General features: G+C 40.0%; 1 protein-coding gene across 2 annotated transcripts in view; it reads left to right on the forward strand.

The window, feature by feature from the left end:
* The window catches only part of LOC145946343 (uncharacterized), a 36,660-nt gene extending 12,720 nt beyond the window's left edge, over positions 1–23,940 (forward strand). The window contains exons 3-9 of one of the 2 annotated variants that reach the window (XM_083055941.1): positions 611–2,187; positions 2,655–3,725; positions 4,911–5,352; positions 6,061–6,161; positions 7,193–16,957; positions 17,319–17,764; positions 19,531–23,940. In XM_083055941.1, coding sequence (XP_082912067.1) covers positions 611–2,187; positions 2,655–3,725; positions 4,911–5,352; positions 6,061–6,161; positions 7,193–16,957; positions 17,319–17,764; positions 19,531–22,537 — 16,409 coding nt within the window. In that variant the 3' untranslated portion in view covers positions 22,538–23,940. The remainder of the gene's footprint in view (positions 1–610; positions 2,188–2,654; positions 3,726–4,910; positions 5,353–6,060; positions 6,162–7,192; positions 16,958–17,318; positions 17,765–19,530) is intronic. The other variant, XM_083055942.1, reaches the window with a different exon arrangement.
* The last annotated feature ends 159 nt before the right edge of the window (positions 23,941–24,099 follow it).

The raw sequence follows: 24,099 nt of genomic DNA on the forward strand, positions 1-24,099 counted from the left end.
AGCAGAATATTCAACAATGAATCATTTCTAAAGGTTGTAAAGCAAAGATTTTCAATCTACGCTGTTTGTAGTTAAACTTTTTGTGATATTTTTTTTTTTAATTTTATGATTCTAATTTTTAAATGATTCTTATTATAAATATATGTATATACCTATAATAAATTGAAAAGAAAGAATCATTAATCAAAAATTGATTCAGTCCAAATTTATCAGTGCAAGAGAATGGGGAGAATTAAACTAAAATTAAAGTGAAACAGCATTGATAAAACAGAGGTTTATCGCGATGAAATTACACGAAACTTCGTCACATCTAGTCAGCCTTAAATAAATAAATAGCCATCGTACTTCGATTGTTTCTTAATGGCAACGATTTATCTTCTCGTCCCGTCCGTCCTCAAACAATTATCTTCGTAATCTAAAAATAAATTAAGCTATATTTTTCGAAGACCCTCTCAGAGCTTTCTCGAAACAGAAATTCCTTGCTAGTTGCCGAAAATTTTCTACGATTGTGGACGCATAATACTAAACGCAAATATTTGACATATGTGTTTTTTCTTCAAACAAAATGTTTCGCATGAATAGCGGCGATTACAATAAGAATCCCTTTTAGAGGCGGCCGTAGCTGGTAGCGAGACACCGAACGACGACACGATCGAGGCTTATCATACGGCCAAGTTGGCCGCCATCTCTAATTCGATATCCGACGCTACGTCGTCTTCCGACAGAATGGTGGCGTCGATGCAGAGCCTGGAGGATCTTGCCGTCAACCATTCTGCCAACGCGGCAGGTAGCAACGGCGATCGTCAGCAGCAACAACAGGAGCGATACGGTCATGCTTACAAATCGGCGCAGACTGCCCAGGACAAGCGATCGAGGCTGAGCAATGTCATTAACAACTTGCGTAAGAAGGTGCCGGACGGAAGTGCTAAGGGAAACGCGGAGTCACCGAGGAAAGAGGAGGACGATCGCAATAGCGTCGAAAGAAATCTAGAGACGCTTGAAAAATACGTGATGACAGTATTGAATGGTGTGATCAAGGACGATGAGGAGGAGGACAAAGGAAAGAGCGTGGAAAAGGAGCCGGAAAGACGAAGAAAAGACACTGACGAGGACGAGAATCCGACAGGTACGACGGTGAAGTCCGAGCCTTCAAACGAAAGTGATATCGAAGCTGCCGTGGTACCGTGTTTGGAGGATTCCTCAAAGGTCGGAAATGCCGAATCTTCCAAGATTGCAGACTGTTCGAATACAAAGGAAGCGATGGAAGAAAGTATAGAAGTTTCGGAAGTTAAACTTGATCAAGATTCAAAGGAACTATCTTCGAGAACGGAGCAAGAACATCTAGACATCGAAAAGGAAGAGTCGTCCGAAAGTGATCGAGACACTTCGAGAGAAAAAAAGGAAAATCGAACACTGGGCACAATCATAATGGACAGGTTAAGCGAGCACCAAGTTGAGGAGAGAGCGAATGTCGACGACGGCAGAGGAGAAGATCGACGTGATGAACACGTGATCTCGGAAAACCCGGAGGTGCGAGCGATCTGCATGGAATTACTAGACGGGTTGTTAAACGATGTTCATCTAACGATTGATAACCAGAAAGGCCAACAGAGAGTCGAAGAATGCGAGAAAATGAAGGAACTTACCGACACGACTGAATCGAAGGTAGAGGACATCAAAGAATCAAATTCGAAAGCTCAGGAATCAACCATGAAGAGCTTGCACTGCAGTTTACCCTTGGACAAGGTCGCGTCTGTGCTTCAAAATTGTCAGACTAGCGAATCGATGACCTCGCGACTCTCTTCAGGATCGCCTTTGAATGCTCCGTCGACGCAAAAGTCAAAGTCATCGTCCTGCACCACACCGGTCAGACTTCTTTGTCTCTACTGCGATAGGAAGTTCTCATCTACATCTCTACTACAGCGACACAAGGAAAGAGTGCACCAACTCGGTGGTGGTAGAAGATCGGAAAGAAACTCCCGGAAACCTTCTCAAAATTGCCAATATTGTTCGAAGAAGTGCGCCGATACCTTGGAAACGCTGTTCCAGCATATGATCAGCAACCATGGAGACAAGTATCATGCGTGCGTTCAATGTTTAACAAGGTATCCTACTCGTGAAGCTCTGACGGGACACATGAACGAGACGCATAGCGGAAATACGGAAAAGTCCACCAGTCAAGTTCAGGTAAATATCATGGAAAATCAATGAGCAATGCAGCTTTTGTTCACGTGTTCTAGAATAGAATATAGAATCTACGTTCAAGCTTCGCTCAATATTTATTTTTCTGAAGATCACTTAAATCTTTCAAAGTTTGTTAGTCTTCCATTCCCTTTTGTTGATTTACTCTTGGCTTAAGTACTAAACACATTATTGATATTATTCTACACTTAAATATTTATTTTGAAGAATTCTTTTTGATTTTTTCTTAATTTTTATTATTTTTTTTTATATATAATAGATTGTATAATTATTAATATAATTTTGTAATTACTATATTTTTTAAATTAAATATAATTTTTAAATTAAATATAATCTTTAAATTAAATATAATCTTTAAATTAAATATAATCTTTACATTCAATTTTAAGCCTTTAAATCTAAGACACCAAACAATTCGTTTTCATTATTTTCAAACAAGCATTTTTTTTCAGCAGGAGAAAATCAAAGAAGGCTCGCCCTGCAAGGAATTTTGCAACCGTGAGACGATGAACGTTTCATCAGTCAAAGAGAGAATATTTGAAGAAAAGGAATTGGAGACAAGTCAAGGTCGACAGTCAGACAACACCCGAACAAAACTCATCGCGACACGGGATTCCATCGATAACCCGGCCAGCCCCGAGTTTGACAGCTCTTTTTACAGCAATGTAAGCTGCAATATCCGCGAGAACTTGCTACACCATTTGGACGGCAAGCTGCAGACGATTGGCGGTTCGTCATCGTGCACAACGACGACGACGACGGAATCAAAATCCCAGCAGCAACAACAACCGCCGCAACAATCGTATTACGAGCATAACGTCAATCAGATTCAATTTCCGATTGATATCTCACTAACCGCGGCGACGCCGGTTTACAGCAAGGACTACTCAGCCGGCGAAGAATACGAAAACTCGAGCGAGTACGCGCGTAAAGCCGGTAAAACTAGTAGCGGTTCGCGTCCGCGTCGAGTCTCCTTCGAGAAGTACAACTTCCCGCGCAAATACGACGGCAGGGAACAGTGGACGTGCTCGATCAAAGACCTCAGCAAGTTCGACATCTCTACGCAGCTATCACTTAGGAAGAAGCAGCAGCTGATCAAGGAACGCATCAGTAGGCTACATCAAATCCCGTTGATGTCTTGCGAAATCACTGAAGTATCTGTTCGCGATGGAGAGCATGTTGAATCTGTCGTCGAACCGGCAGCGAGTCAAGATAATGTTGATGGAGGTTGCAGTGTCGACGCGGCTTCCGCGACTCTCGACCTTGTCCGCTGCGATCCTGGCAAATTGCTTCTAAGCGAGATCAAGAAAGAGACGACGACGGAAGAATCGTCACATTTGTCGTGTTCAACGAAATCGTTTATTACTACGAAATTCACCATTGAATTTGCAGATTTTATGAGACTAAAGAGGCGGGAGCAAAGCGGTAATGAAGCCAATATTGAAGAGATTATCTACGCGGAGCTGAGTGGCGAGTGGTCGCGAACACGAATCTATATATGCGGCGCTTGTGGTTCTAAACACGTGAGTTGATATTATTTTATATAGCACTTCTATATTTTTTTTTCTGTATGATATTCGAGGTGCTGAGAACCTAGGTAGAGAAACTAATTGTAAGTAGAAAACAATGTTTGAAAAAATCCCACAATTGTATCGTTGTATATATAATGAGTTAAACTTGAGTTTTTATTTCGAGTAAATATGATTTTTTTTACCTGCCTTTTGTTCTCAGTGTCTCGTCTTTTGCAATAATCAAAACATCAACTGGAGCAATAGTATCAAGACTATTTTATACGTAGGTACTATTAATCTTTTTATTATCAAGACTATTCATAATTTTTTTAAATAAAATAATTTATTAGATATGTAAAATCTAATAAATTATTTTATTTAAAAAAATTTTTTCTTTCTCTATTCTGTAAATATATTTTAATAAACAAATGAAAATTTTAATTAAATTTATTACGAAAATATAATTAATAAATTTAATTTGTGTGTATATTATAATAATATTTATAAAAATATATGTCGGACAAAATTTGCGAACCGAGAGCTAAACGCAAAATGTTCAACAATGATTAAAGAGATATACAATTGCGAACGTAGCGATTATAGACAAGATATGATACAACTATAAATTATAAATAATATGCAAGCTTATGTATACACAAGCCTTTAAGATGATTTTTTTCAGATGTTACTGTCGCGTGGCGGACGGTGCATTTCAATTGGTGCGAACGCGGTCTAGATAATTTATCAAGTAGTGTACTTGATCTTTGACATTCATGCGATACATTCTGAACTGAGCGATAAGCGCTTGCGGCGATTCATCCAAATTGCCAACTCATTCGTGCTCTGTTTCTACGATGGCTTATTACAAGTCATCGGAATGAATAGATTATCTAATGCAATCTAATTAACGCGCTGAACCAAAATAGAACTTTTTATTTTCATGTAATCTCGGTGATAAAAATAACTGTCTGTGTAGCTTTCGCATTATCTAGTTAGTCTTCCGCGTAAACGGATTTCGGATTGGTCATATCTGGTAGAAAATTTCGAGAAAAAGCCAAGCAAGAAACCGTATATAGCTCGTGCCTAATCTCATTTACACCAATTGAAACACCGCGTATCCGTATCGATCGATACGCAAGTACAGCGCGATCCAGTTGAACGATCTGTAAATCGCCCGATATTGTTGTAACGATGCAGATGACGCTGAAGGAGATGGAGGATCACAAGGCCACTACCCACCCGCGTGTCCTGTGCTCGCACTTCGAGCTGACCGGCGATCAGCGCGAACACTACAAGCATCTGTATCTTCCTGGACAGAGCGCGCCCACCGATGAAGCTCGCGATGCCGTGCTCGTGGAAACGGTGTGCACCAAATGCACCAAGAGCTGCCTGAGCGTGGCCGAGCTGCATCGTCATATGCTGGAATGCGGCGGCGATTCCGCCTGGCTGCTCGGTCTCACCGGCAGCGGCAAGAGGAAGTGCAAGTGGCGGCCGTTCGGCAGCCGCAGCCGTCGACGACGTCAGCGCGGCATGAAGAGGAACATACAGAACTCGCAGACGCAGCCAAGGATCGTCAACGTGGATCAACGACCCAAGGAGAAGCAGACACCGGCCGGACCTAGGGTCCGACCGAGCGACCGTAAGAAAGATTTTTTTTTAGCGCACATCTATACTGGAAGACTTGCAAACTTCTTATACACGATTTTCGTATTTTAATTAAATAGAGGGGGAAAGGTAGTAAGAGCCAGCGCAATAATTAACGCGCAAATAGATTTATTAAAAAATATTAAATGTTAAATTTTTAAGTGGTGACTGTAAAATTTAATTTAAGACTCGAGTGTTTAATGCCTTTTTACTCTATCCATGGACTGCGGTACTAATTTATTTTTAATGTTAATATCTAATGTTAATGTTTAAATCAATTTTTAATTGCGTTGAAGATTCGGTCCCAAAGAAAGAGATCGAAACGTGCGCCTTGTTTTACATTTTTTAATTTTTTAAATTTAATTTTACAATATTTTACTAAATCTTATCTTTTATTTTAATAAATTATTACGCTGACTTTTACTACCTTTTTTTCTTTCTATTTAATTATCATTCTAAGAGCCTTATAATTAATTTAGTATTTTAATCTCGTATTTTATTCTTACTTCGTATTTTATGTAAAGGTTCTTACAAGTGAATTAATAAGATACAAGAAATATAAATTATGTTTTACAAAGTAGAATCTTTTAATAGACACTTTAAATTGAATTTGTAAGAATATAAGATTTATAAATATCGTCTTAGAAAATATTCGTTACCGCATGCGGGGTTGCAGTCAATAATCATACGAACTTGTTCTTAGGCGAGAGTATTCAAAAAATGCTAGCCAATCTGCCGGCTAAGAGAGCCACGAGGAAAGTTCTGCAGGACAATGCGATGCGATCGCAAGGGAAGCTACGTAACGTAAGTAACTTAATCGTGCAGAACAATGACTCTATCTCGTTTCAATAATATACTCGATCAAAATTGGATCGATATTAGAATCGTAAAGGGTATTAGTGGCGTCGATTATTATCGCCAACTGATTCAATTAGGATATTGATGGCGTAATATCTATCGTTAATAGGCTTCCTATATAAAGCCCTTGCGATAATGTGATTAGATATTAGTCTTCCAAGCAATTTCGATGGAAATCAACATGTATGCACATATGTACATCTCAGAATCGTGTAATGAAATGTTATTTTAAAACGTTTTCTTCAATATGTCATAAATAATTACTTTGTTTGTATTTTTGTACAAATTATTATCGAAGAGACAATGATACAATTCATTATTTTTTTTTTTTTTTTTTACAACAGCTCGAGTAGAGAAATCAGTTAACGAGAAATAATAAATGAGACTAATTGAAATTGTAGAAGGATTTGACACAAGTTTATGTCTTATTAAGACAAATGTCTTGTACGTAACAAAACGTCATATCGATGTTAACCTGGATGACACATATATCCCAAATAATCGAGGAAGAGACACGAAAAACTCGAGACTCGTCGAAATGATGATGATAAAGCGTTATTGCCTTGCGCGCCTCGTCGCACATGAGCGGAGGCATCGATTAGTTGACATACATGCTCACAAATACACATTCACATGATCGCACACAATCATATGCAGATAAAATGATTTTTACATTGTCATATAACGTTTGGTTCTTTGAAACAACACTTCTCTTTTTCAATCAACACGCTCCGTCATGTATGTTTATTAAATCATATAAATATTTATATAATTATATATTTTTAATAATTATAAAAATAAATTTTGTAAATAGAAATTTTAAAATTATGATTATAAAATATAAATGTAAACTAATATTGAATTTTTTTTTAATCTTGGAATTTTATCTGAACAAAATTGAAATTTATAAACGCGAAAGATATGCAACCTATTCGATATCATCGTTATAGCGGTACCTTTGAACTTTGTTGAAACAGGTGCAGACTAGAACGAGGCCACGCATAATCGGCGACAATTCGTCCGTGTCACGAATCTCGCGCAACAAAGCCGCCCTGAGGAACAAGTTGCTGAAGAATGCCAAGTCGATCCAGCGGAATCGCTGTCGAAGCGACAACATAACTGCGGTGATCGAGAGCGTCGTGAAAAAGTGTCACGAGACAGAGAAGAGACCGGACGGTGACAACAACAAGAATGCCGAAGCTGGGAACGAGAATAAGAAGGATGCCAAAGAGATCAACGAGGTTTTCTTGGCCAGTAAGACTTTAGATTCGGACGTTAAGGTCGTTCGTCCGAGAGCAGTTGGACGACCTAGAATTTTTGGTAAAAAAGGGAACATGAAAACGAAAATAGGCAATTCTCAATTTCAAGATAAAGATGGCGATAAGCTGGCGAATTTAAAAGCGAAAGGCAAATCCGTAAAGTTCAAGAGCAGTGCTACTTTGTCGGAGACGAAGAATAATGTAAAAGGTGAGGAAACGTCCTCTCCAAAGAATACACCAAAGAACTCGAAGACGTCGAGGACGATCGATAAAGACACCATCAGTCCCGGCAGTAAAAGAATACCGACGATTCTTGGAATAAGGAGTAAGAGTAAATCAACGCAGGGCGCACTGAAAAGGAAACGTTCCGTGGATCCGACGACGTCCTACCTCAAAGCCTCTCTCAAAGCGAAGTCGCAGTTACGAACGCAAGACGGCAAGTTTGCTCGTAATCCGAATAAAGAATTACCGATAAAATCGTCGGAGCTGAAAGTGGACGTCGGGAAGCATAAGACTGTCAATCCAGTCGAAATCAAATTGAAGTCGAAGACAATCCAAAAGTTGAAGAAAGTTGCGGTAAAGCTGCCACGAAGAATCACCCGGCTATCGTCGGACAGCGACAAGATGCCGACTTTAGAACCAGCAGTGCAAATAGTGTCTTCCAACGAGGAATATGCCGATAAGTCGACGAACGACCTACCCATCTTGTCGCCGGTGACATCATCAGGATCTCTTCAGGATCAAAAGACACTTCGAACTTCCGCAAAGTGTGTTTTGAAGAAAAAAGAGGATAATACCGAGACTAATATTGAGGTTGCATCGGAAAAAAGCACGAAGGAACAGAAATCAACGCGAGGACGAAAACCGAAACAGGAACCGAAAGACACAGCGAAACGGAAGGAAGAGATAGTTGAAGAAAGTGAGATTTCCAAAAATAACTCAATGGTGTTAAAAGAGAGAAAAACGAAAAACAGAAAGACTTTGCACATCAAAAATATTAATAACGGCGAAAATAGCAAGGAAGAAACAACAAAAAGTGAAGTAATTGTTAAAAAGGATTCAAAATCAAAGAAGGAAGAAATAACGAAAGAAACTCGAAATAATTCGAAAACCAAAGTAGAAAAAGATTCTGTGAAACTGCCAGACATCCCGTTTGAAGTAAAGAAGCTCTTGGGTTCGGCCAGTAAAGAAGACCTCTTAAATACGTTAGAGATCGCGTCTAACGATACTGGCTCGAAACGCAGTCTGAGACAATCGACACCAAGATCGAAATCGCTCCAAGTGAATGATAAAAGCCCGCGGGAACTTGATGATGAATCGGACAGCTCGAAAGGAACCGCAAAGAAAGAGAAGATAGAAGCAATTAGGAAATCATCTAGGAAAAACGTTGAGAAGAAGGACGACGAAAATATGGTGAAAACAATTAATCTGGAGAAGGACTCGACTGTCAAAGATGCGACTAACAATGTTGCACTGAACGAAAGAAATCAAAGCAAGAGAGACAACCGAGCAAACGCGAAATCGAAGGAAATCGATAGTACCGAGCATATCGAGGATAAGATTGACGGCAGACAGACTAGAAGATCATTGATTGACGCCAAGAGTGAGCCGTCTTCGGAAGTTACAAGTGGTAGCTCCCAAAAAGCCAGTGGTTTGTCTGGGAAACGCCGCAGTCGCATCAAATCAGTTGACGAGGTCGAAGAAACCAATACACATGCGATACACAAACAGAATAACAGTGAAAATGTCATGCCGAACGAAAAGGAAACCCAGAAGAAGGAGGAGTTTGAAGAGGCTGTCAACAAGAACGAAATCGAAGGCGATGATAACAATTGCGACGATCGCGACTCGATGATGGTGAATCTCAGTCTGAGTCACTTGCAATCCGAAACGAGCAACTTATCTGTCGACAGCGGTAAGGAGAATTCTCTGGAGACTTTAGTGAATGTCCACAATAAACTGAAGGTAACGAGACCCAAGAAAACGTGGGGCGCGCGTCGAGAGAGATCGTCGAGGAAGAGATCTTTGAACAACGTCATTGGCATTCTGACCGAAGGCATAAACATTCCCGTAGAACAAAGCGTGCAGGTACTGACGGTTCAAACCAGTCTAGACAATCCGGACAGAGTGACGCGTAACGGAAGCACGCAACAACCTGTTGGTGGCGAGGACAACGTGATCGCGGACGTGAACGTGGATTTGGCGTTCAGCGAACTATCAGTACTCGCTAGAAACGAGCAGGAATCCGCAGAGAATCAAGTTATAGCGACGAATACAAATGACAATCATTGCGCGGATGATGAAAAGAACGCTCGTCCTTGTGCTGATAAAACGCAGGACGAAAATGCTTTCACGGATCAGATCGACATGTCGTCGAAAGTCTCCGCTGCAAAGGTAAATTCACCGACCAACGACATCATTCTCGATCTGTCCAGAAGAAAATCCAAGGGTAAGGGTTCTTACTTGGAGAAAATTGTGTCGAAGATAGCCAAGCAGAAGGACGCTCTGTTGGAGGGTGAAGTAGGTTCCCTTCTGGACAATGCCGCCGACGAGTTGACCAGCATTCTTGACGAAGTCGGGCCTGCTTTGGCCGATAATGCGGAGTGCGCGAATTTTGGCGAGGTAAGCTATGCCTCGAAGAACGAGAACAATGAAAGTATAACGAGTGCATCTTCCGATAAAAAATCACCAATAAATGCCACTTCTGAAAACCGATCGTTGGAAAACGATACAACTATTATCAAGAATGCCGCTGCGGAACGTTCAACGGATTTGATGATTCAAGATAACCTTGAAGAAAATTTGGCAACGAGAATTGAAATGAAGATTCAGAGCAAGAATCAAACTAAGATAAATGATGTTTCAGATGTTGAAATAAAAGACAACTATGTCGTGGATAGACAAGTGAGTGATACAATGCGTTCCGTTGAGGAATCGCAAGTCGAATCTTGCGAGAATAAATTGGCAACGAACGAAGAAGCAATTATTCCAATGGAGATCCCAGATGAGACTCCATCATCATTGACAGATACTTTAACGGAAATTTCCATTTCGTCAATTACGACACAAAAATTAAGTGTAGAAAAGGAGGAAAGTGGCGTAAAATCCAGGAGAAAATCTAGCAAGAGATCGCTGGAGGATGCAAGCTGGCCGAAGAAAAGCAAAAGAAAGTCGTTAGAAGTCGTTGAAGAGGATGCTGAAAAAGATATGCAGAAAGAGCTCCAACTCGACGACATTATCGCGTCCATCCCCAAGCAAAAAGAGATGTCCAACGTTGGACACGAGCTTGTCGAAAAAGAAGGTGAAACCATGAAAATTTCGAAAATAGATGCTGAAGTTGAGAAGTTTCAACACAGCGAAAGCAAAGACTTGGAGCTGTCGAGTTTAGAAAAAATCCTCGCGGAAGACGATGAATCAAATTTGGAGAAATTCGCCAATCTTCCAGAAGCAGCTTATGAAGAAACGACTGAGTTAACATCGAATCTCGAAGAAGTCGTTGATCAAATAATTTCGGATGAAGAAGCTGTCGAAGCCAATACTCGAGCGATAGAATTAATTGAAGAAAGCATTGAATCCTCGACATTATCCTTGAAGAAGACTGTTAAAAGCGAAAAATCTAAGGATAGAACTCGGAAGAAAAACCAAACCGATAATGCAAGCGAACCTTCAATTCGACGTACGTCGAAGAGAAAATCACAATCTCTTTCAGATGTTCTTCAAACTTCTGTGAACCCCATTAATGAAGAGCTATTATTTTCATCATGCAAAGGAGATTCTTTGGAATTTACTGACGAGAAATCGATGAAAATTGAGACTATTAACGAGAACTCGGATATTTTAGAAAAGTCTTTATGTATAATGCAAACAACATCTGAAAAACATGATGAAACACAAAATGCAGATAATTTAACATCTTCAAAAACAACAAAGAAACATGGTACGAAGAAAAAGTCACTAGCCGATGAACATCTGGCTTTACCAGAAGACGAGCCTGCCGAAGTTACTTTGAAATTTAATGAACGACCTAATATCGCAGATTCTAACGAGCAATTATCCGCTAGCCTAGAGCCTTTTAAAATACCGGAAGTAAAGGATTTGTTGCAGAGCATGAAGAAACGGAGTCCAAAAAAGAAGTTGCTGCTCGAGGACGATCGCTACAAAACTGTTTCCGAAGAGCCTCGGATAAACGAAGAACTTGCAGAGGTTAACGAGATGTCTATCTGGATTGAGAAAGTCGAAGATCAAATAGAATATAAGACACACATTATGCAAGAACAATCGAGCCCGAAAAAGCTCGAGAGATCAAGTTCTTCAGGTACGATCGGTCTCACTCCATCTCTAGTCAAGACAAGATCCATGTTCAGAAAGAAAACACAGCTATTGAGCGAGGAGGATCTCGCCGTTTCCAGCATTTGTAGTCAAGACGTTGAGAGCACGGACGACCTATCCGAGAATTCGTGCGCCAGCGAATCCAGCTATTTCAGGAAGAAACGATTCGCTAAGAGAAAGAGAAAGGAGGAGGACGTAACTCACGATAACGAAGGAGCAGATCCGACAACTCTAAAGAGCGATGAAGAAAATTTGAACGAGAAGACGCAAAAAGCTAAATCGTTGCTTGATGAACATCTTGATCTCTCTGATGTGGACGATATCGACATTCCGATGGATATCCAAGCTTCGTTAAACACAAAAGCTTTAGAGAATATCGAGCGAGAGTTCGAACTCGCTGAGAAATCCGTAGAATTAAAAGAAGAGATCGTAGATGATCCACCAGTGACAGATGAACCAGCAAACAAAGATGCCACCACAGAACAATCAGTATCGAATAATGATTCTCCACCAAACAATGATTCTCTGGATGATGCGGTTGCCCCGAAGAAACGCACGGCGGGTAACTTTGTTGTAGTACACACGAAAACTGGCGAAATTCTGATAATAGAGAAGAGAAAGAAGCTCACAAAGGAGGCGGCTAAATTTTATTGCGACGTGTGTGCCACTAGTTTCACTCGCAAGAGTTCCCTGAAGAAGCATACACAGTCGCAGTCCCATTTGTTGCAGATGAAAGCTGCCAAGGATAAATCTGTTAACAACAGCACGTCCGAAAATGCTAAAGAAATCGACGATAAAGAGAAAAGTGATCAAGTAAGCGACCGAAATGCGAAGAGTGTTTCAAACGATGCTCCATCTTATGAAATCATCCCGAAATCCTTGGATTCGAACGAGAGTTATGCTCCTTATGAAACTGGCACGGAATCTCTGGATCTAGGAGTAATGAAGCAGGAAACGTTGGAAGATAAGTTGTTGGACGAGGAAATCTGCAAAATCACCGAAAACATGAGTCACGACGAATATGTTCTGACTGATCAAGTGACGCCAGAAGAACCAATGTCGTCGTCTACTCCTAAACAGATCCAGAAGAAACAAGAGGAGTCGGAACAAAATAGGAACAGCGATAAGAAGCGTAACAAGTCGAAGAAAAAGAACCTGGCGGAGGAACATTTGCTCTTGGATTCTCCCGACTTAGAAGAATTTAAATTTGATCCGAATGAGTTTAATTCGGTTAATAATTTTGTACAGGGCTCTTCCTCGCCATCTTGCGAGCATAGTTCGACAAAAGAAATGGTACAAACAGTACAAGAAACCAAAGACGTACCTGAAGAAATTCAATTTATGGATTCAGCCGAAACGAAGGCAGAAGTAGAATCGATTGTTAAATCTTTGAATGACGAAATGGACTGTTCAAAATTATCATTATGTGACACCGATATGAAAGATGAGCATATGGAATCCACGAGGACTACGAGGAGTACATTGAGGAAATTCTGCAAGGTAGATAACGATAAGGAAGAGAATGAAACTTCAACTGAGACGACTCGTTTTAGTCTGCGACCGAGAAGAAATAAAAACATTCAACATTACGAAGAATCTGACGTAGAAGCTGATATTTATTTTATAGACGTTTCTATGGGAGGGATTAACAACGACGAGATAGAAAGTAGCTACGACTCACTAAAGAGACAGAATGAAACCGAACAAGAAATGAGCAAGGACCCGCTAGAGGATATATCGCATGCTGATATTGAAAACAAGAATTTTCAGGATGCGGAAGTCGTGAAATCAAAGCCAGACTCGACTAACGACAGTAAAAAGAGAAAACGTGGCAGACCGAGACTTAAAAATCGAATCGTTCCGAATTCGAGTGTTACTTCTGTTCACAGGGAATTGGAAGATAACGAAAATGATGTCGCTACGAGTAGTTTTGAAGAATCAAAAATCAAGGATCAAAAATTAATTTCTCATACTAAAAAGCATCTTGACGAGGCTGGCAAGTCGTATATTGATGCAAATATCCAGCCTGCTAAACGAAGTAGAGGGAGACCTAGAAAGAATCCTGTACAAAACGCAAACAATTTTTTAATACAAGCAGAAGATTCTAGTGTCTCCGAATCGACGAAATCAAAATCCGATGAAATAAGAGAAGAAACGAGACAGATTGAATCCGAAATGCTGCTCAACGAAAAAGCTGTTTCGACTTTGGTAAATTCTTCAGCGTCGAATGTTGAATCTTTGCTTGCCAGTAAAAATCATATTCGAGAATCGAATTTATCAGAAACGAGGATGGATGGATTAAAAGTTGATGAAGAAAACGAGATTCCATTCATCAAGGTGAATACTTCTGACAACCAATCGATGCAAAAAGTAGAATCTGTGAACATCAAGATAGCCGATATGCTCACAAAAAATTGCGACATGCTTGCCTTTAATGTTAAGTCAGAAAAAAATACAGCTGTCGATATACCAACGCTATCGGAAATAAATGTATGCGTTGATGATGTAAAATATACGTCAGAAAATAAATCTGAGTATAATGATGCGAGTGTAAATCTTTTAACTAACTCAACAGCTGAAGATTTAATCGAATGTTCTTCGCAAATTATTGAAAAAGTATCAACTACAATTGATGATTTGAAATCAGTCGAATCCATTAGAACAATCGGACTTGAGAGTTGCGAGATTCAGAAGCTATCAAATATTTCGGAAGAAAAAACGAAATCAGGAAAGGAATATCCGGAAGTAGAAATATTCCAAGAAGAAACGAAGCTTGTATCGGAATCAGAAAACAGCGAGGACGAAGTCATTAACGATAAATCTTCCATCAATCCCTACGAGTTGTTAATTCAGAAGACGATAGATGATTTAGAGAATGATAGCATCTGCGATAAAAGAACAACTCGAATAGAATCGTCTAGCAAGAGATTATTCGAAAGTTCTCAATCGGCCAGCAAAGAGCGAGAAACTGGTCGTAAGAAATCAAAAGCCTCTCGAGGCAGAAGGAAAAGAGTCACCGTAGCCAAGATCGCTGAATTATCGAGCGACAGTGAGAACGAAGTTGATAGGATCGAATCTGCTTCTTCGAGCAAAAGCAAGATCGTGAAGAGTGTGTTTGGCAGAGTATTCGGCGGCGAGAAGGCAGACAAGGTGAAGGAGGTGCTGAATGACTGGGTATCGCGGTCGGAAGACGATTCGGATGCATCCAGAAGTGCTTCCGAGGCTAGATCCTGTTTACGTGGACTGACTAAGATCTCCGAGAACGGACACAAGAAGGATAAGAAACGCCATTCGAGTTCCGACACGAAGAAAGATGCCGAGCAATCTCCCAGAAAAAAGGGAAGCGACAAAGGCAATAACATCGAGGTTCACGGAAAATTGAAGAACCGAAAGAAACGAGAGAGGGATCTTAATACGACGTCCGAGGATCCTATCGAGTCACCCATTAATCCAGTCAAGCGAAGACATCGAGAGAGCAAGATCAGAGCGGATGAGAGGATACTCAGGACCTTCGACGACGAGTCGCTAATTCTTTCGGAAAATGACGAAGATGCGAGCGAGATTAAAGAAACGAGCAGTCAGTTTGACGATGATTATTCGAGTAAAAACGACGACGAATTAGGGAGATATCACGAGGAAGAATGGAACGAGGAGCGAACGAAAGATAGGAACTCGATTGCTGCGGACTGGGAGAATCTTCGAGTCGATCACGATGCCTATGGAAAATCGAAGAACAGTTCCAACTACGGTAAAAAGCAGGATACTAACGCGAGGAACGAGCGTTCTTCTTCGCCTTCGCAATTCAACATGTTTAAATGCAGACTAAGAGAGAGTAAGACTAAGGCCAGCGAAAGGATCTGGAAAGCCCTTGATAACGAGACTTCATGCCTTTCCGACGATCAAGATCTGAACGAGATGCGTAAGAATTTCAAGGAGCGAGAAAGTGAATTTCATGAATCTAGAGACGTAGATCTTCCAAAGAATTCGAAGAGTGTCAAACATAAGGATGATGACACTTGGAAAGATAACAGTTTAATAAATCAAGAGCAGATTGAAGCACAAAATGCACGGGAGAGATCGAGAAAAGATTCGAATAATCGTAAGAAACAGAATTTCAATACAATCGGAATTGACAAGACGAAAACGGATGATATGATTTTAAAAAATTCTGATAATGACTCATCGATAGCTTTAAGAGATCAAAAAACGAAGGACGAAGTGCAAAACGATCAAACGACTCGCTCTATAAGTGAATCGAGAAATCGGTCGAAGAATCTAACTGTCAAAGATAATACTTATGAATCTTTCGCAGATATAAATCACCAATCAACGAATTCCAGAAAGAGCAAAAAGGGAACCTCCAATGAAGACTGGAAGCTTTCAATGAAAAATCTAGAATTCGATCAGGAAGATCTCGTAAAGGACGATCAGCCAATGGAGAAGGAGATGAGACAGAAGCACGAGGTATCCGCGATGTTGTCGCACAGCTGCAGCAATTTGGCGGGACCACTTGTGAAAGATCAATTCGCCGATCTCGACGTAAATTCTCAAGCGATTCGGGAGTCCGACAATGACGACGATAATGACGAGGAGGAAGAACAGGAAGACGACGACAACGACGATGACGATGATCTCGAACGTCGAAGAATGTCGCCGTTCTATGCTTGCGAGACTCCCCGAGACAGCTCGATAGATAGTAGCTCTAACGAGGAGGATGAGTATGAAGATGGCGACGAAGAAGAAAGAATGACGCACGAAGATACTTCCAGAAAGACGAATCCCAGCGAGTTTTCCGGGGAAAAAATCGTCATCAGGTCGCCGTCATCGGGTCACAGATCGGACGTGGTGACGATAGCGCCCACGGACGCGATCGAGGATAACGCTTTAGATGTGCCGAGGGAGATCGAGTCGATGACGGAACCGCGGCAGGGTAAGATCTTAAACTTTGACGAGGAACTCTTCGTAGAGTGTTGCTCGAGATTGAAGGCCACCAGCGAGAATGAACTGAGAGGCGCGAAGAAGATCAAGCTAGACCACACGGAGTCTTATCACAGGCGAGACGATCAGCCGCAAGGATACAGAGTTAACAGAGACCGATGGAGGGACGTGGAGAGTCAAAACAGCCTCGGTAGTCTCCTGGAATCGGTGAATCAAGTGAGTATCATATTTTAGATATATTTTCCATTCGAATGTGTGTATAAATTAATTTTATTGATAATAATTTCTGTATACATATGCGTTATCATTCATTCGATTTGATCTGATAATGCGATAGTTGTAATTTTAATTATTTTTTAATATATATTCAAAATAATTTTTGTAGAAATAAATCTTTAATTTTTAATGAGATTTTAGCTCATATATTTTCTTTATTAATTTTCTCATTTATATATAATTATATAGTAATTATATAATAATTATATAATAATTATATAATAATTATATAATAATTATACTAAATAAAAATAATATGTGTTACACGATATAAAATATATCTCTTACTTGGAAATTCTAGTTGCTTGGCGAAGAGATGTGCAACAGTTACGACAAAAGCTATCAAACGCGCGGCAGCGAACAATCGAGCAGATCCGCCAGTCCGGGCGCATCGCGAGTCGACAACCTCGGCTACGAGGACAGTCTAGACGTAGCCTTTCAGCATAATAACAAGCTCCGAGACAAGATTCAGCAGCGTATGAGAGAGAGCGAGAATCTGATAGCCAGCACATTCGGAAGTCAGAAGACCAACGACAACGATCATCCCGAGGACGACAAGCGAGGCAGCGTCGGGAACTCGTATTCTTCGAGCATACACGAGCACGAACAGTTATCTACCTCAATTGCGTCGAATAGAGAACGAGTACCGTCGCCGGGACACAAGAATAAAGTGAATTCGACTCTAGGCGGTCTGCTGGACAAAGCGTTGTCCAACTTGTTGCACAACAATGGCAAACATGACCATAAGTGAGTATCTCGGTATCTCGAATCTAAGCATCGCATTTCATTTGCGTATTTCATTTTTACTTATAATCGCGTGCGCGCAATGAATATTTTAAGCCTCTCTAGAATATTAAGCTTGAAGAAAAACGCAAATTATTAATATCAGTGTGATAATAAAGCTTGATGCAATTAATACTTTGATGTAAAACTTTCAAACTTCGGAGAAACGAAGGTGCTTATAACTTATAACTTTATAAATACTTCATGAATAAATTTATAGAATTTTCCTGGCTACGGAGCTCTCTAACGACTTGCTAATACCAATAAAATTTTGCTTTTTACCTTTTGCCAAAAGGCAGACTTCAATTTATTTTTCTTATAGAACGCTTCACACATATACACACACAGAAAGAGAGATGTATATTGCTGCGCTATGTAGAAATGAACATTTTAATTTGTATCTATGAAATTTCAATATAGAAGCGTAAAATGTTTTCGAGATCGATAGAAAGCACATGCAACGAAATGTCAAGCTAGGTGATTAAAAATATATTCGAGTGTGTTTTATATAGGAATGAATATCACATGTCAAAGTGCATTTTTCAGCTTTTGGTTCAACACCTGTTGATCGCTCGTTTATTCATCGGCACGCGACTATACGTTTTGTTTTCACTCCATTCTTCGATTACGCTAAACTAAATGTAGCGCATGATCGTGTAAAGGATAAAGGATCGTGTTTAAAAAGAAAAAAAAATCGACGTATTTCGAGCGCAATTATTTTCGACACATTAGCTTCCCGAAAATCGAAACCGGAATTTGTCGAGTTAAAGTGTCATCGCCGCGAATAATTGTCGCTATCTTTTTCTTTTTTTTTTTTTTTAATTCGCGTTTAATTATGCATGTCAGATAATTCTTATAATTTTCACAAAGGACAGTCGCAAGGACCGTCTCTCGAACGATATCCATTCGTTGCGTATTGATCCGTTCTCCATTCTATACGTGAGCGATCTTTCTTCGCAATAACATCGACGTATAACGTTTTTACAGTATAGGACTCTATATGTAGCCCTCGGTACACAACGTTCATTATATTCGGCCAGGTTATTTACCGGGAAACGTGTTTCTTTAGGAGATAGAAGGAAGGATTTTATTCGAAGGAAGGAAATATACGTTTGGGTTGAAAAAAAGATTGTACTTCCTCTTCTATAAATTTCGAAGATAGAATAAAGTGTAGAGGATATCAATTAATTTAGATTTTAACATCAGAATTAATATTCTCAACAATACACAATACCATATATTTTATTTATATTTTGTTTTTGCTATTAATTACAGTAACGTTTGTTATTCTTTATTATAAAATTTAAAAAAATTATGGCTTAATTAATTAAAATTTTATATAATAATGTATTAATTACAACAATTACAAATAAAAATAGTTTATTTGTGTACAATATTTTCTCATTTATTTACTGTATTCGATTTTATTTCCCACTCTGCAGTAATTGTTCGCGTAACAATAAGCGATTTTAAGATTTTAATTGGAAATCTAATTGAAAGCCTCTTTAATTTTATACACATATCGGCATATTATTAAAAAAATATTTCTCATTTGTTTTCTCCAGTGCTGCACAATAATCAAAATTTGGCAACGAACAATTAATAATATAGAAGCTTTTAATGGATGAAAATTGTAATCATCTACACAATCATTTTATATCTCAATTAGGTGATCACATATAAGTTTAATAAGTTTAATAACGATTAATTAAATTAATTTCATTCCACAGCGGATCCGCTCCAATGAAGCTGCTGGCGGAATTGGCCTGTGCACGAGCTCCTACCTCCACGTCACCGGAGGACACTACGAACAGCGGCAAGAATCATCAATCAGTGAAGATGGTCGCCGCAGCTGTGGCAGCGGCAGCTGCGGCCGCAGCTACAGCGACCAAAGATACCTCGGATTTGTCGAAGAAGCCGACCAAGGGGTCGGCGGTAACGTCGAAAACATCTCAGACAAAGAAAACGAGGAACCCTATCAAAGAGCTGTTTGAACGCAAGAAGGAGATAAACGACAGAAAGGAACAGGAACGTTCAAAGGAGTTAAACGTGAAGAAACCACGCAAGCCGAAGAGAAGTAAGAAGCAACAGCAGCAGCAAGAGTTTCCGCTGATTCGTAGAAACGAGCTATATGGCGGTTTGATGGAGAAGAAAAAGCGTCGCGATTCCTTCGATCGAAAGGGGGACTCGGAGAGGATAAAGGACGTGTACGAATTTGACGAGGAGGAGAGCCAAATAGCGCCCACTTTGGGTAGCGTAATGTCCTACCGGAGTCAAGTCGACAAGAGTTACGAGACCAACTGGTTGAAGAAGGATATTGACGGGGACCTTGGCGCATTGGAGAACGACAAGACTAATTACGCGGACACAAAGTTAGACGCTATAATCGATCGTAAGTTTCAAGAGCTGGAGAAGTTTGCGCCCAAGACGAAAGGCGCTTTGAAGTCGTTCCAAAGCGAAGAACAACAGCAGCAGCAGCAGCAACAAGTTGTGGATCCAATCATCGGACCGATGGACGACTTTGTGGAAAGGAAACAGCAACGCTTGAAACGTCTCGAACAGAGCGTCAAACAGCCCAACAAACTCAAGAAGCGAGGTAAAAGTCCGAAAAAACGGGCGAGAAACGCGTGGTATGAGAATGACAGCTCGGACGAGTTCAGGACGGCTGCGAAGGCGGAAGACGTTGGCGTTGGCATTTCGAAGAGTCAACGCGCATGCTCGAAGGGCAAGCAGAATCTCTTTGCGGAATTGTCGACATCGTCCGAGAGCGAATACGAGCGGGAAGACGACGCTGATTATGTAATTGCGAACGAACAACAACCTCTGTCGTCGAGATCGAGAAAGAGCCTAAAGAAACAGCTCGACATCGACGTCGATGAGATGAATTATTGTGATCAACATGTAATTAACGAATTCAAATTCGATAACGAGGAGCAAATTGCAAATTGCGATTGGCAGAATCAAGTGGCGCAGAAGAATGCTATAAAGAAGGATTACGACGTCGCAAAATCAGAGTCGGAAATGTCGGATCGTTCATTGGTGATAGATGAGAGAAAGGCGACCGACGAAGCGAGAAACAGTGATGACGATGCGGACAATCAATACGAGAGGTCGTTCGAGCTGGAAGATCTGTACAGAGAAGATGATAGTTCAGAGACGGAGACGGAGGTCGAAGGGAATGAAGAACCGACATCGACGGCTGAGGAAGCAAAAGACAGAGTTGAAACGCAAGCGTTGGACGACGAAAACGCAACTTTGCAAACGAAAGTTACTTCTACGAATGTGAAAGATGATTATGCACCGGAGAATGAATTGATTCCCTTGGAAGAAGCTTTGGATTTCTTGGATCGACACGAAGATCTCGAACTGAAATCTGAGATCGTACGGTTGAAAATCCAAACCGAAAATGGTAGCGTCAATAGCGTTATAGATACAGTGAACGAAGCTTCTAACGATGGAATCGTTTACGTGGACAAGGAAAACAAACATCTGGATCATACAGAGGCGCAAGATGAGAAGGAAGAACCGGATGACGATGTTCCAGCTTTGCCCGAGAAACTGTCCAGCAACGAGAAACCGCAGAAAGAATCCGATAACAATCTTCCTCTACACGTGTTCCTTAGCAGAAAGGTACAAGAATCGAAGAAGAGGAAACAACAGCAGTTAGACAAATTACGAGAGGAGCAGGAGAGAATACTCATAGAGTTCCAGCCGACTAGAAGACAGAGAAAGTGCGCGATAGGCAAGCAAGGATTGCTAGCGGAAATAAGCAGTTCAGATGAGGAATCATATATTAGAGATAACAGCAAGAGAGGAAACGATCACGACAAATCGCGTAAGAAGAGAGAATCGAAAGAGAAAAGAAAGGAGAGATATCTCGAGAAAAAGCACGAGCAGATAATCGCCAAGGAGCAGAAAGCGATCGAAGAGGAGATTTTGCGAGAGGTTGGCAAGAGAAATAAGGTTATCATACAAAGCACAGACGTAAATACGGGGGAGACCAAAGTCATTTCCGGACAGACTCATAAAAAGAAATTTAGTCTAAAGTCTAAAGACAAGCAAAAGAAAGGCAGCGACGAGAATATCGAGAAGAGTGCGCAACACATCACTGATCAGTCTCCTCTTGGCAGTTCAGAGGACATTTGTAATGATTTAAAATCTGTGTTTCCCTCTACAGAGAGTACCATGGAGAACAACGGTCACTTATCAATGTCATCTAAGCGAAAGAAACTCTCGAAATCACCGGTGAGATTGAAAAAAGTTCCCAAACTCGGCGAGAACGAGAAGATCCCTGCGAGCAAGAAGATTAAAGAGTCAACTACGGAGAAATCCAAGAAGACATCCGCGAGTAACAACAAGGACTCGAAGGAGCGCAGATCGTCTGGCGGAAAACACGACTCCGACGACGAAGAATTAAAAACCACCAAGTCATGGAACAAGGTCGAGGAGGGCGTCGGAGTGGCGATCGGCAGGCGAAAACGCACTGCTGTTCTTCAGCAGCTATACTATTGGTCCAGCTCGAGCGACGAAGAGGAGGCGCCGGAGCCGGTCCTGGTGCCCGAGGAGGAAGAGGATGATCGACAGGAGCAGCATGGATGGATAGTGGGCGACTCCCACAAGCGGATGATAACGATGTTGGCGATGGAGAAGCAGCAGAAAGAAAAGCGACGCAGGAGCGAGGACGAGTTCGAATCCGGCAAAACGAAGAGCAAGAAACATAGGAACAGTACCTCTTGATACGTGTTTCACGATTAAATTTGCAACTGCGTGACGATCAAGTAATCTCGGGTTTTTTTCTAGAACCGCGAACTATAGAGGCAAAAGTGCAACCACAAGAATTTGTCTCTTTGATTAAAATGACGTTTTATTGTATTTTACGGTGATTATCCGCAGGCAATTCTATTTAGATAGATAATTATGTACAAGTGAACGATGCGAAGTCATTTTTTTGTGTTCGATCTTTTTCTTCTTATTTTCTTGCTAGATGATTATCGAACGAATGAAAGTGATATGCGCGAATATGATATCAGACGAATGGAAGACGATATAAAGAAGCGAAGAAAGAGATATAAAATGTAAATAGTTGCTTGGCATTAGAGTAAGAAATTAGAGATTAGAAAAGTATCCTCCCGTTGCACTAAAAGTGTGTGTATATGTGTATATATGTATGTGTGTCTGTGAACATACATACGTACACACATATATATAACTTGAGATCTTATATAAATAATGCAGGTATGCGATATATAGACTGAACGTGAGAAGTAGTAGAGAGTGAAAAGGGCACCCTTAGACAATACTAGGACATTTGTAACATTTAGTTACGTAGGGGATGAGTTTCCCACACAATGCGAGAAGAGGAGAAAGAACGAAGGAAGAATTAAGAGATAAATCAGTCACAGCCGCTTATTTAAAAAAAAAGGACGACGTAAAATCGGGTCCAATCAAGTTTAGCGCTTCTATGCAGCTTTTCGTGATTCGTAAAATGTATTTCTCCGTGTATTCTTGCATATTCTTATATATTCGTACGTATTCTTACATATCGCAAAATAAAGTTAAAAAAAAAACAAATATGAAAGGTTCGAGGATGATTTGAAAAATACTACGTCTGAGATGAGCTTAGATGTGCTTACAAATGCGAACGAATGCAAGAGGCGAATTTGTTTTAAGTTTTAATGAGTTTTTGTAGATCTCAAGCTTGCACGATACAAAATAAAGCCACGCTATATTCGAAGAAAAACAGTTGCTTGTTTGTTATGTAAAACGCGAGCATTATTTTTTGTCCTTTCGTATTCAAATCGTGCACATAAGACACAAATATATAGATTTTCATATACTATGAGAAAATGTTATATATGTTATACGCAAGTGACAAGAAAAAAAAAGCAAAAAAGATTATAGACTTTAATGTAAATGTACTGCCATAATCATTATATATTATACGAAAAAAGCCTATGCGAGAGAAAAATATAGTAATTATAATATTATTCCTCTGTAAAGATTAAAAAAAAAAAACTCTAGCACAAAAACTATAGGCGATGACCCAATGTAAATAAAGCATATTTTCAATGTGTCTGAAAAAGTATGTTTTGTAATATAAGGATTGCAAAGAAAAATAAAATTATTCAACAATAATATAATATACAGGTATATATATATATATATATATCTATTTTTATCATTTAATATAATATATTATGAACAGTCTGTTCTTATAAATAATATAAAGCTAAAAAAAGTATATTTTTGTTACCATAATTTGCATTGCATTTAGTAATATAATATTTCTTGAAAGGTTA

Source organism: Prenolepis imparis, unplaced genomic scaffold (genome assembly GCF_030444845.1).
Source record: "Prenolepis imparis isolate NDT839.2.m4 unplaced genomic scaffold, iyPreImpa1.0 SCAF_15, whole genome shotgun sequence".
NCBI classification, from domain to species: Eukaryota; Metazoa; Arthropoda; class Insecta; order Hymenoptera; family Formicidae; genus Prenolepis; species Prenolepis imparis.